Below are 11,948 nucleotides of genomic sequence, written 5' to 3' on the forward strand. Positions count from 1 at the left end.
AAAAAAAAGAAAAAAAAAAGGAAAAGAAAAAAGAGCTTTTGCCTTTTTTTTCGACATTGCTTTTGTTGGTGTTGCTCCTGACTGCCCCACAAAGCTTAGGGTCGGTGGGTCGGGTGGCCCGGCTGGCTGCTCCGGCTGTCTCGCTGCTGGGGCCCAGGCCTCTCTGCTGTCACCTCGCAGCCCAGGCGGGGTGCAGGCGCCGGGCCAAGTGCGCGGGGTGGGGGGCTCCGAGGAAGGGGCGGCCATCCTGCCTTTACAGTCCCCTTTGCCTTCCCTCTGGACCCTGCCGTCTGGACCAAGAGCACGCGGACAGGGATGGATGGGCCGGGAGGCGGGAGAGGCCCAGGCCGGGGGAAGAGGGGAGGCGGCGGGCGGGCGAGGTCGCGAAACCTCACATGAGCTGGGGCTGCTGCATGGCTTCTTGGTGCGCCGAGGGGTACCACGACGTGTAGCTGGGGATGTAGGAGCCCGTGCTGCTGCCCGAGCCCTTCCCGGACGAGGAGCTGGGGTTCCAGCCGGGCGGCACTGGAGGAGAGCCGGCAGTCAGGGCCCTGCCGTTGGCCAGTGCGCTACCCTCCAGGGCCGCCCCTCCCTGCTTCATCAGCTTCTTGAACTTGGAGCGCTTGTTCTGGAACCAGATCTTGACCTGCGAGAGCGGACAACAGTGTGATTCTCGGTCTGGGGTGGGTGGCTGAACCCTTGGAGATGGCTTGGCAGGAAATGGTGGGCCGTAGGACGCAGGACAGAGGCGCTTTCGCGGCCCTACGCGAGCGGGCAGCTCCTGGATGGAGGCGCTGAGCCCCCTAATAAGTGTCATAAAGCTCAGAGGTCCAGCCACCCACTGCCGAGGTTCCCAGGGGGGACGTGATAGTGAAGGCAGATGCGCTCCAGGCCTTTGCCTACCGACCCCGTAACAAAATGTAAGAGACACAGCCTGCGGGACCCCTGTCCCCCAGCGCCAGCAGCTCCCATACACTCAGCAAGACCAGAACAGAAGCCCTAGAGAGGAGAGGACATTTATTCACAATGTCATCTAGTGCCTTGCCTGGGCACTACTTCGTCCGTCCTTCGGTAAGGTGAGAGCTGGCTGAGGAGGGTTCTGTGGAAGTTTTCTTTGGATTCTAGCCAAACTTTTTCTTAGGATGTTTGCGCACCCCAGCTCCGCTCCAGAACCCGGGCTGGACGTTGGAAGCCCGTGCCAGCCGAGGTGCATGGATCTAACTGATGGATTGGGAAAGGAAGGCCCTGTTCCTCCTCCGGGGATGGGACTTGGGAGGTAAGAAAGGTGAAGAAACGACAGTCACCCGGTGAGGAGGAGGAGGGGAAGGAAGACAGGCTCAGGCCCAGGGCCGGAGAGATTAGTTCCTAACTTTAAAGGGAAAGGAGGGATTAAGACTCACATCTATTGTTCCAGTTGTTTGGGCACGTGTGACCTCAGAGTCCCCAAACAAAACGTCCAGGGAAATCCTTCCTGCGCCCTACAGATTGTCCAGGCCGGGGACAGAGTGACAAGCAGTGTGGGGTGCAGAGCGCAGTGTGGGGTGCAGAGAGCAGTGTGAGGTTCAGGACGCAGGGGGGTACAGGGCACAACAGCGTGGAATGCAAGGCACAATGTGAGGCACAGGGCCCTGTGGGGTTCAATACGCAGTGTGGGGTACAGGGCACAACAGTGTGGGATGCAGGGCACAGTGGCAGAGCCAGGGAAGAGGAAAAAAAGAGGAAGGAGAAAGAGATGCCAGTGGCTAATGTTTCTGTCTCTATCTGCACACACACACTCACATACGCGCGCGCGAGCTGGCACACCTACCCACTGGCCGGGAGAGCAGAAAAGCAGCCCAAGGTGCAGACCCCCCCCCCCATGGGAAGCCAGCGTGACTGAGGGGCAGCGGCGAGGTACCTGCGTTTGCGTGAGTCCCAAGGAGGCCGCGAGCTCCGCCCTCTCGGGTAGAGCCAGGTACTGAGTTTGCTGGAACCTCCGGTTTAAAGCCTGCAACTGCAAACTGGAATAAATGGTCCTGGGCTTGCGGATCTTCTTCCCCTTGCCGTTGAAACGCACTTCGCCGCCTTCCACCACCGTGCTCTTCTCCGAGTCAGCCCCTGGAGGGACAGCAGAAGCAGGGGACCGCTGTTAAGGCGGGGAGGGCGGCCCACTGAGTAGGGATCCGAGCGCATGTGGAAGCGGCAGGGTCAGAGAGAGAAAGCTCAACCAACTCGGGACGCTGGGGAAGGGGCCCGCCAAGGCCGAGGGCCCGCCCCGGGCCGGGCCGTTGCAGACGGGCTGGGGCCCTTCCTGGGCGCGCGGCTACTGCCTTTGCAGGGAAAGTTTGCTATTTTTGCAGGCGGTAGTTGAGGTTTAATTACCCTTAATTGCATACATTGTTTATAGCGCTACGCAATAAATAATTACCGAGACTAATACGTGCACATGTGGGTTTCTGTTTTGCAGCAGGGCATTGTGTGCTCGGCGCAAGGAGCCGCCCAGAGGCCCAGACAGAGCCAGGGGACGCTCTCGGGTTTATCTTTGGCTGGAGAGCAGCTAGTAGGACAAATTTTTAGGAAGAGTTTCATGGCTATGACAGGGACCCATAGATTGATATCCGAAACCTCTGCTACCCCCGCGATCTCCCCACCCCCACCCACCTCTCTTTTTCTCCCTCTCTCTCCCCACTCTCTCATTCCCTCTGCGCCTTCCGACTTCCTCCTGTCCCTCTTCCCGGCGGGCGCACCTACCTGGGTCCTCCAGGCGGCTCTGGGCGAGGCTTGCACTGCCCGGGTAGGACTGCACAGAACTGATGTAGGGGCTGGATGCGTGGCTGCTGACCGAGTTGACGTAGGGGTAGCCCAGCGGTCGGGAGAAGGACGAGGCTGAGCTGTAGGCGCTGTCGGGCTGCGAGTGGCCCGCCGAGTGTAAACAGTGCATGGAGTAGTGCCCGTGGGACATGGGAGAAGGAGACATTTGCTGGTTGGGCGGCCCAAACTCCATAAACACCGCCTTGCCCGACACAGGGCTGTTGAGACTTTCTGGCATGGTGGTCATGGTCATCTCTTCTCGCGGGGTCTGGGTGTGGGTCTCTCTCTCCTCTGCTTCCCTTTTGGGGGTCTCTGTGTTTCTCAGGACAGGAAGGAACCCAATTTAAGCGGAACAGGGGTTTTCACTTTCCATTCATAAGAAAATGGAGTTTGTCTCTTTGAAAAGTCTAAGCATGATGCTGCTGAGCTCCCCAAACTCGTTCAAAGCTTTGACTCAGCCAAGGTCATAAATATTCATGAGCTTGCGGAGCTGATTGGTCCGCTGTCTTGCATAATCACCGGGGATTGGTCCGAGGTGCTCCGGCTCCGCTGGACTAGAGCGGACGAGGCGGCCGGGCCTCGGAAGAGACGGGTCCGCACTTCCCGGCCGGGGCTCTTCTGCAACAGAGCGCGCCTGGCGGGGCGCAGAATGGGCTGCGGCGCCCGCTCCCGGGACCCCGGCGGCCCGCAATTCTGCAGCCTCCCGCCTCCCCGGCGCACCTTCCTCCCTAGAAACCAACCAGAGACTCCGTACCGCCGCCCTCCCTCTGCTGTCCCCACCCTTCGCCCGCCCCCAGAACCGGGGACCCAGGGACCGCTTCTCGCACCGGCACCCGGCCGCGCGCCGAGCCCCGGGCAGCCGAGGAGCCTGCTGGCGCCTCTGGAGCCTGGAGTTGCGCACTGGGAAGTGGATGCGCCCTAGGCTGCTAGCCGAGCCGTGTGATTCCGAGCGCGCGGGGCCTAGCGCTGCGCCCTCCCTGGCCGCGCCCCCCAGGCCCGCAGCGGCCCCTCAGCATCCCTGGAGTTGGGGTCAGGGGCCCTCCCCGCGCACTCACTCACTCGGCCGCCGCACTGCCGTTGCTCCCCGGGGCCCGCTAGCATTGCGCCCGGCCCAGCTGGCCACTCCAGCGCGAGACCGCACGGGCTTGATGAAAGAGCTGCACCCAGAGCCAAGAACCCGCGCTTCTCCTTCCAGGAAAGGCGGCCGCACCGCCTCCCCCCAACACACACCCCCTTCTTTCCCTCCCAACCTCCCTCCGCCTCTTCCTCCCCTCCCCATTCGTTCTCAGCCAAGCGCTTTGAGGGCGCGGCGGGGAACGGAGCCGGAGGACCCAGGGCTCACGCAGGCTTGAGCCACTGGCGCCAGGTGGTCACTGGTATCGGGTTTTAGGAGTCAGAATAAGGATCCCTGGCGCGACAGTTAAAGCGCTAGGCTGTTAGCTGGAAGGTCGATAGTCCGCAGGAAAAAGATGCTGTAGCCCGCGTTAGTACAAATTTACAGCCTTGGGACGTTGTTCTAGAGGGTCACTATGAATCTGGCTCCACAAAAGTGGGTTTGATTTGGGCAAAATCACATCTCACGTCTTTGGTAGGCTCTCATATCCGTATGCCTTTCCCTGACGCCCAGAATCTTCCCCTGTATCACTGGCTCAAGTAAGTGCCACCGGCCTGGGGGAATAGCGTTGATGAAGGCAAGAGCTGCCACAGGCGCTTCCTTATCTTCTGGGGCTCCAGGTCCAGAAAAGTGCACGAAGGGACACCCCCTCCCCCAGCACACCAACACCCCCGCGCGGCGTGGCGCGCACCATGCTGCCTGCGAGGGGCTGCTGACTCTCCAGCCCGCCAACCCCACGGTGAATCCCAAATTACTTTGTTAGGTAATTAGAAAGTGTTGATAATTATTTCTTTCATAATTTAGCGGTGTGACGGGAACAGGGAAATGATCTTGTGAAAGTTCACACGTGCAGATGTATTAGTTACTGATTCATTTGATTAAATGGTAGTCTCAAGTGCTCGGATCCGCAGCTGAAGGCTCCCCATTAGCATAACACTGATGTTTAATTTTCATACGCATAATTAGCCATATATTTAACACTAATAGCAACATGCAGCCTTTCAGCGTTAAACAGCCCAGGATTTGATCTGGCCTGAGCTGAACCTTCGTGGCTGCACCTTCTCCTGTCTGCAGAGCGCGATGCGCGCCGCACAAACCTCTGTAATCAAGCACATTTTGGCAAAGAGGGAACACCAATAAAAACGAACATTCAAAACAAATTACATCGGTGCTGTCGTTACAGATATTAGCGGCGGGGGCTTCTCCCTTTTTAAACTTGGGTGGCAACCGCTGCTGCCCACAGAATTCCTCTTTGGCGTGAGAGCGCGATGCTGGGGGAAGAAATATTCCAGGCAGCGTGGTTGGAGCGGAAAAGAAAAACAAAAGCAAAGCAACACAACTCAAAACAAACAAAAAAACCAAACCAGTAACGGGTTTGCCAATGTGTGAGATTCCCCCCCCCACCCCCACCCCCGTTATTCACCGAACCACACGGTGAGGCTTTGTACAACAGCCGGCTAATGACTTCGACACCAGACAAACCCCGGAGCTGGAGGTTCATCCTGACTCCCCGGTTGCACTTGGGGTTCTAATCGCTCCTTCCTCTTGCCTGTCGTGGGGCGTGCAGCGCCGTGCGGTGCGCCCGGGTCAGCTGTGCGGACACTTCGGGCCGCTCTCCTGCGCGCTCCTCGCGGGCCCTGCCCACGTAAGTGACCGCGGCGGCGGGCGGCGGGCTCGGGCTTTGGGGATGGGGCCGCGAGGACCTGGACTGGACGCCCCAGGCCGGCCGGGTTATTCCCCGTAATTTTACGGTGGGGAGCGGGAAGCATGGAAAGTGGGATTGTGGCCTGCCCTGTCTTGGGGTACTTCACATCTGGAGGGGGATCCAAGTCTTTGGGTCCAAGTGAGGGCTGGAGGTGCGGGGAGATCTAGCTCCAAGGAATAAAAACCCCGCATGCACCACCACCCCCAAAACCAGTTCAGTCTTGTTTCTTTTAGAAGTGAATTATGTGTGGATAAGGGAGTATCTACACTAGCGAATTCTTGCTAAGCCCCAAAGGAGCACGTCTGGGGCAGAGTGGAGGGGGCGGCCTGGGTCGCTGAGGTTCTGATTGTTCGCATGTTCCTCCACTAAAGAATCTTCTCTCTCTTCTGTGAGTGCAAAGTGAAATGGCACCTCCCCCCTTCAGGTGGGACTTACAGCTTTGCTTGTCCCAACAAAATGTTCCTTAATATCCTGCCCCTCCCCCAAGGAGACACTGGCCTCGACCGGGTGCCTGGTGGGGGGTCTGTGGCCACGTGTGGCTGGCAACCCAATAACCTCGGGTGAGGTTTGGGGCCAGTTAGCTGGCAGAGGGCTGGAAGGTGTACCAGGTTGTTTCCCAATTTCAGCCTCAAAGTAAGTTAAACATATTTCCTATTACTTCAAGTTTCTTACTGCTACATAGTGGCTAGTGCTGGTGGGGTGTGTGTCCCAAAGAAGCCACCCCCCTTGCCATGGTGAGAATTCCAACCCTACCGGACAGAGAGGAACCGCAGAAGTAGACAGTTTCATCTGTCTCTAGTGACACAGAGTTCCTGGTTCAAACCACTGACCTTTTTCTTAACAATCCAATCCTTTAACGACTTCACCACCAGGTCTCCTATCAACCTTTGACTAGTGTATATTGAAACCTCTGAGTCACTGTAAGAGGAAACTATTGTTGATGTCTTCGAGTCGAACACGACTCAAAAGCAACCCTATGAACAAAAGGCTGGAGGCCGCTCTATAACTATCGACATGTATCTAAGTTCATAGTTTCCAGGAGCATGTTGTTTAGGAAGTGGACTTCTAAATCCCTCCACCTAGGATTAATAGCTACGGGAGCATCTTTTTACTCTATCAGTTGGTTGAGAGCCTTCGGTCTTGATAAACTTAGTCTGGGAAACCTCGGAATAAACAGATGGACAGATAAAATACAGTTTTAGTCCTACTGCTTTATTTTTTTAAGTCCCTCACTGCAAATTTCTCCCAAGGCCAGCCAAGTCCTTGAGAATCCAGAATGCTCTGGGCAGTAGTCCTAGTCTAAGGATCTTGGCTAACTCTTGAGCACCCCAAAAGTTTCTTATATGGTCCTTGTAAGTCCCCAACCCTTTCCTCTTTTTCAGCTCTTGCACTCACTAGAATTGGGATAGCCTGTGCCCCAAATCTACATTTTTTGGATGGAGAGAAACAGAGTTGGAGAGTTTAGGGGACGCTCAAGGAAGTCCCAAGTTCAAAGGAAGGCGGGAACCGCTACTTCTGGGAGCGTGCTCATTGGCCTCAGTTCCCCACCTCTTTCTCCACCATCCGGTCACGAACCAGGAGTTTCTGGAGGTGGAGGGTAAGGGTGATGGTATCTGGGATCACGATGCCACCAGGTGTAGCTACAGGTGCCCATGCTCCCACCGCCAAGCTGCTTTCAGCAGAAGGAAACTTGACCCGCTTCAGTAGAAATAGAAGTTCATGTAACCACTAGCTGCACCGACACACTTGCTTTAAATCTAGAGGGATGCGGGTCAGAGGAGCACAGATTCAGAACCCGCAGAAGCCAGCCCTTCCCCAGTCCTAAGCGCAGGTCATGTGGAGGGGGGGGCGCAGAGGAAGGGACTGGCCACCGCACGAGAGCGTGCGCGCTCCGGTTCCTTGCTCCTGAAGCGGGTTGGAGTGACTCCTAAACCCGCCACTCCGCCTCTGCTAACCCAGCCCTTGCCCTGGGAAGGGTCCACGTCTCCACTCAATGGAATGCTTGGGGTGTCAAGAAAAGCAAGCCTTCGTGGCCGGGTCAAGAGGGCCTGGGGTGGGGATGCTTTTGGCGGTTAGGCGTCGTGGGCTGAGCCTGGGGCGCTGCTCATTTCCAGGCGGCTTAACTGTGGAGGGGAGAGGTGAGAGGTCTGAGATTTAACCTCTGGGGTGGCCCTTCGTGGCCGAATTTGTTGAGGAAAGAGGAGCCCCTCCCACCCCGCCCCACACTGCCTTTCCGAATTGTGAAGGTCCTGGACAAGGACGAAGCTCTGGATCCTTAATCAGAGGGAAATGCTTCTAACTCCGGCGGGAAACGAACACAGGGCCTGGTGTACAGGAGCTAACCTCGCCAACATGCCAGCTCCAAGGGAGTGAAAGGATTTTAAAAATATTCCCATCTAACCACGAGGAGGCTCGGGTTTCCCCTCCGTGCGCGCATACGTATGGGAAAAAGTTCAAGACTCAAAAAATGCACCACCCACCTTTTTCCCCAAATAACTGTCACAGACGAAAAAAGCGCAAACACTTAAACAGGTGAACGTGTTTAATCGGCAGAGTCAGGAGAGAGAGATGCCGGGAAACCCTCATCTGCTAAGGAGGGCGTCCCTGTCCCTGTGCCCCCGCGCGACCCAGGAGGGCCTCAGCGCTGCGCCCCCACTTGTACACAGTTCCCATCGCATTCTTCGTTCTTCGAAGAAGCTCTTCAGTGTAAGCCTCCCACCGAAATTTCTTCCGTTGAATTGCAACTATTTAGCGAAACCGGCTTCCGAGAGCCGTGCCTCTCGGCCTCAGGCCTCATGGGGCAGTTTGGTGAGGATCTGCGACCCCTCCGACGTGATGAGGACCGTATGCTCGAACTGCGCGGACCTGAAACACACACAGTGAGCTGAGCCTCCCCAGTCTCTCCTTCACACACAACTGAAAAACGAAAGAGCACAAAGCAAACACCTTTGATCGTCCAGGGAGACCGCAGTCCAGGCATCCTCCAGGACTTTAAATTCAGGGGATCCCTCTGTGATGATTGGCTCTGAAAGAGGGAAAATATTTACTGCGGTGACCTCATCAGATTCTTGTCAAACATTATTTCGGCTGATTATAAGAAAAAAGAAAGAAAAAGGAAAAAAAGAGAGTAAGAAGGTCCCCTCCTGCCCCCCCTTCCACATTTCCCCCAAGGGTTCGTGTTGTCATCCTGTAAGGGCTGATAATTGATGTTGCTTACACAGTATACTACAAACTAAACAGTAGGAAGAGGAAACGCTCAGGCATTCAAAAATGTATGAAGTTGCCTGGTTCATAATTTTTTTTAGAGAAAGAAGGGCATTTTAATCAAGCCTTAATTAGGACCCCGTGGATTACAACCACCCAAACACCAGTCCCTCTTATAAATACCAGCCAGTTTTTAAAAATATTTGAATTTTTAAAACATGCTCAAAATGTTCATTAATCAGCAAATAACAATTTTCTTATTTCACTCTAATTGCTTCTCCATTAAGTCCCACAGTCAGAAATGCGATGCCTTCATGCCCCTGGGGGATTGAATCTGGAGGTGACACCAATTACAGGATCAGCCAGACCAGGCCATCAGGGAACAAAGCCACGTGCTGAAAGGGAGCAAGGGACATGATCGCCCCTCTTTACTGGGCGTTAAAGGGGGAAACCCACCCAAACCCCAAAACACCACATTAAGCTTGTAACAGAATTTGAGGTTGGCCAGTTGCCTTCTCCTAAATGTGTTGGTAAGTATCTGATTTAGAAAGATGGGTTCTAGGATATTATATAATCAGATTTATTTTGCATCTAAATTATTTAATTATGCTGATTGGTTTTATTAGTCCTTCAAGGGACTGTATGGCCTAGACCAGCATCCTCTGGAAGCCACAGAGGAAGAGGCAAGGGGCACCTGGAACACTGACCTATGGTGAACGCCATCCCCTCCTCCATGAGCAGTTTGCTGTCATTTGCTGCAAAACAAAAAAGTGTGGGGTAGGGGAAATCAAGAAGCAAAGAGAAACAGAGCTGGGGGTGGGGTGGGGTGGGGACTATTCAAATAAGTCTTGTCATTTTCCTTTTCTTTTTTGAGGACACCAGTAGACTAGAGCTTTGAGTGGTGGCCATCATTGGAGTTTGAGGCTCAGAGCTCCTGTCAGTTGTTCTACACAGTCTGCCTTGGAGTGGGAGACATACCCTGGGGTGGGGGGAGAGTGTGTGGCATTCCAGGCAGGCAGGGGCTATCTAAGTGGTTTAGACCCCTCCCAGCCCCCACTCATGGCTGAACTCCCAACCCCAGGCCTCACCACTCCCATCTAAAAGACAAAGACTGCAGGCTTCCCCAAAGAAAGTGAATGTAAGTAAATGAAGGCAGCTTCCCAGGTTCCAGTCAGGGGCTGGAGCGCTGCTTTAGAAGGAATTCCAGGCTCTGAGACTGGATGGAAAGCAGGTTTGGGAAGCTCTTTGTGAACCACCTCAAGTGGGACTCCAGAACCTAAGGAAGCTGTGACCTTCTGGGTCTCCAGGATTCTCTAAGGTAGATTCTAAGTAGTAATTCCTTCAATGACCACCTCCTCCGCCAACAAGGAATGAATCTATTTAGGTAAATGGCTGATCAAGCCCACAGATCAAGGCCTTCGAATCAACCCTCCTTTGGTTCCTGTCCAGAACTGTACCCAAGTAGGGGGAGCTCCACAGTGCTGCTTCCTACCTAACTCAGTCCTCCCACCATTCTGGCTCACCCCTGCCTTCTCACTGAAGGGGTACACAGCCAGGCAATGAAAACCAGCAGATTCTGGGGAAGGAACACAAGAGTGTGTATAATCTAGAAATCACTAAAGAGTACATGCTGCTAAATACATCAGCTGTCAACACTGTGTAGGATGTAATGAAGTTTAACCACAACAGTCAGCGGTTAGAAAAGGGGACAGAAAAAGAAAAACATAAAACAGTCATATGTGCATGCTGCTGGGACATTGATGCAGTGGTGTTTTGTTGTCAGTAACTTTTTTGAGACAAACAGCCCTTGTGCTTTCCAGCCACGCAGCCTTCAGGAAAAGACAAAAGCACAAAAATCTTATTTGGGGATTGAAACTGCTGGGCTCTCATCCAGTAACATAGTAATGTGCTGGTTAAGATTCAGTAGGTCTGGTGGACTCTGGAGGGAGTCGCACTGCTAATCCAAGCACTGGGCTGCTCTGGAGGTCCGAATCCATCACTGGCTCTGAGTGAATGCCCTCCCCCAATGTGATTCATGGCCTTGGAAATCTACAGAGGGTCAGCTGTGAGTTGGTTCTGGCTCGATGGCAATGAGGATGAATTTCTGTGCACCCCCAACCCCCAGTTAATAATGTAAATGTAAAGTTACAGAAGAATGCAAGATGTTTTATCCTGAGTCCACTCAACAAATAAGTTCCTCAAATTAACTTTCTTACCATGATGCCAAATTTCTGGATGTCCATGAAAGTAAGATCCTATTCCATGTCCAACGAAATGTGGACAGACTTGCAAACCATTCTGATGAGCAATATGGCTTTAAACAAGACCAAACAAAAAGATTTAATTAATTTAGGTAAGTTTTTGATGGCTGCTTACATAAAATAAGTCCCTTTAAAATATTTTCTAAGATACTACAATTTCCCTATACACCTATATAACAAAAGAGAATGATGGTTTCAGCAAAGGTTCAAAGAAGAAACCAATCAATGGGATTAACAGCTCAGCCCAACAACTACTTCAAATCGGAACCAAAAGAATTAGATGGTGCCTGGCTGCTAATACCAACCATTTTGACCAGCGTGGAGGTATGGGTGGTGTGGGGAATAGAATGGAAGAAAAACATGGAACAAAACTTAAATTCCGTAAAAAATGTGAGCCCTTTAGGACCAAAAGAGACTAGAGAAACCTTCTTAAGAAAACTTTTGAATATGGAAGTGAAGCTATCTCTTCAATCATCTTTTAGTCAGATAACAGACGGACTTACAGAATAAACAGAATCACCCATGAGTGATGAGCTTCCTCAAATAATAAACTATATTGAAAAAGAAAAGCTGGTCAACACTTATCCAGAAGCAAAGAGAAAGCAAGGAGGGACAGGGAAGCCAGACCAATAGAAACAGATTTTACAGAAGAGATATAATGAGTGTGCTGGCACGTTGTAGATGGCTCTAAACAGTCTGCATAAAAAATTGTTAAAAGAGACAGTAATTTGCCTTGCAAACATTCACCTAAGTAACGAGAAAATATTACCAAATTTAAAAAATGTACAAAGGTTAATTTTTATTGCTGCTGTTTAAATGCACAGTGGAAAAGAATTACTCAGAAAAGTCACCCAGTGCGGGGGGGGGGGGGGGG

The 11,948-nt window shown here is 53.1% G+C and overlaps 2 protein-coding genes across 3 annotated transcripts in view; both read right to left on the minus strand.

Moving 5' to 3' along the window:
- Positions 1 to 225: 225 nt before the first annotated feature.
- On the minus strand, positions 226 to 3,240 carry DLX1 (distal-less homeobox 1). 2 transcript variants are annotated; one of them, XM_006878835.1, is made up of 3 exons: positions 2,731 to 3,240; positions 1,898 to 2,097; positions 226 to 646 (listed from the first exon to the last, which is right to left on the minus strand). In XM_006878835.1, the coding sequence occupies exons 1-3, from the start codon at positions 3,041 to 3,043 to the stop codon at positions 392 to 394; spliced, it is 768 nt and encodes a 255-aa protein (XP_006878897.1). In that variant the 5' UTR covers positions 3,044 to 3,240; the 3' UTR covers positions 226 to 391. The 2 variants fall into 2 exon arrangements, with proteins under 2 accessions (XP_006878897.1, XP_006878898.1); XM_006878836.1 differs by lacking the exon at positions 1,898 to 2,097 and having other exon boundaries at positions 570 to 646; positions 2,731 to 3,043.
- A 5,155-nt stretch (positions 3,241 to 8,395) lies between these two features.
- The window catches only part of METAP1D (methionyl aminopeptidase type 1D (mitochondrial)), a 102,910-nt gene continuing 99,357 nt past the window's right edge, over positions 8,396 to 11,948 (minus strand). Inside the window, 4 exon segments of the mRNA XM_006903776.1 lie at positions 8,396 to 8,474; positions 8,556 to 8,634; positions 9,521 to 9,568; positions 11,030 to 11,127. Coding sequence (XP_006903838.1) covers positions 8,396 to 8,474; positions 8,556 to 8,634; positions 9,521 to 9,568; positions 11,030 to 11,127 — 304 coding nt within the window.

The sequence above is a fragment of the Elephantulus edwardii genome, unplaced genomic scaffold (genome assembly GCF_000299155.1).
Source record: "Elephantulus edwardii isolate Elephantulus edwardi_28Jun2011 unplaced genomic scaffold, EleEdw1.0 scaffold00001, whole genome shotgun sequence".
Taxonomy (NCBI): Eukaryota; Metazoa; Chordata; class Mammalia; order Macroscelidea; family Macroscelididae; genus Elephantulus; species Elephantulus edwardii.

Excerpts from the sequence above, each read along its gene's own strand:
- DLX1 (XM_006878835.1), bottom strand. The coding sequence starts at position 3,043 with ATGACCATGACCACCATGCCAGAAAGTCTCAACAGCCCTGTGTCGGGC. Across the intron at positions 2,098-2,730 it reads GAGCCGCCTGGAGGACCCAG|GGGCTGACTCGGAGAAGAGC; the intron begins GTAGGTGCGCCC and ends CTGTCCCTCCAG. Across the intron at positions 647-1,897 it reads TGGGACTCACGCAAACGCAG|GTCAAGATCTGGTTCCAGAA; the intron begins GTACCTCGCCGC and ends CCGCTCTCGCAG.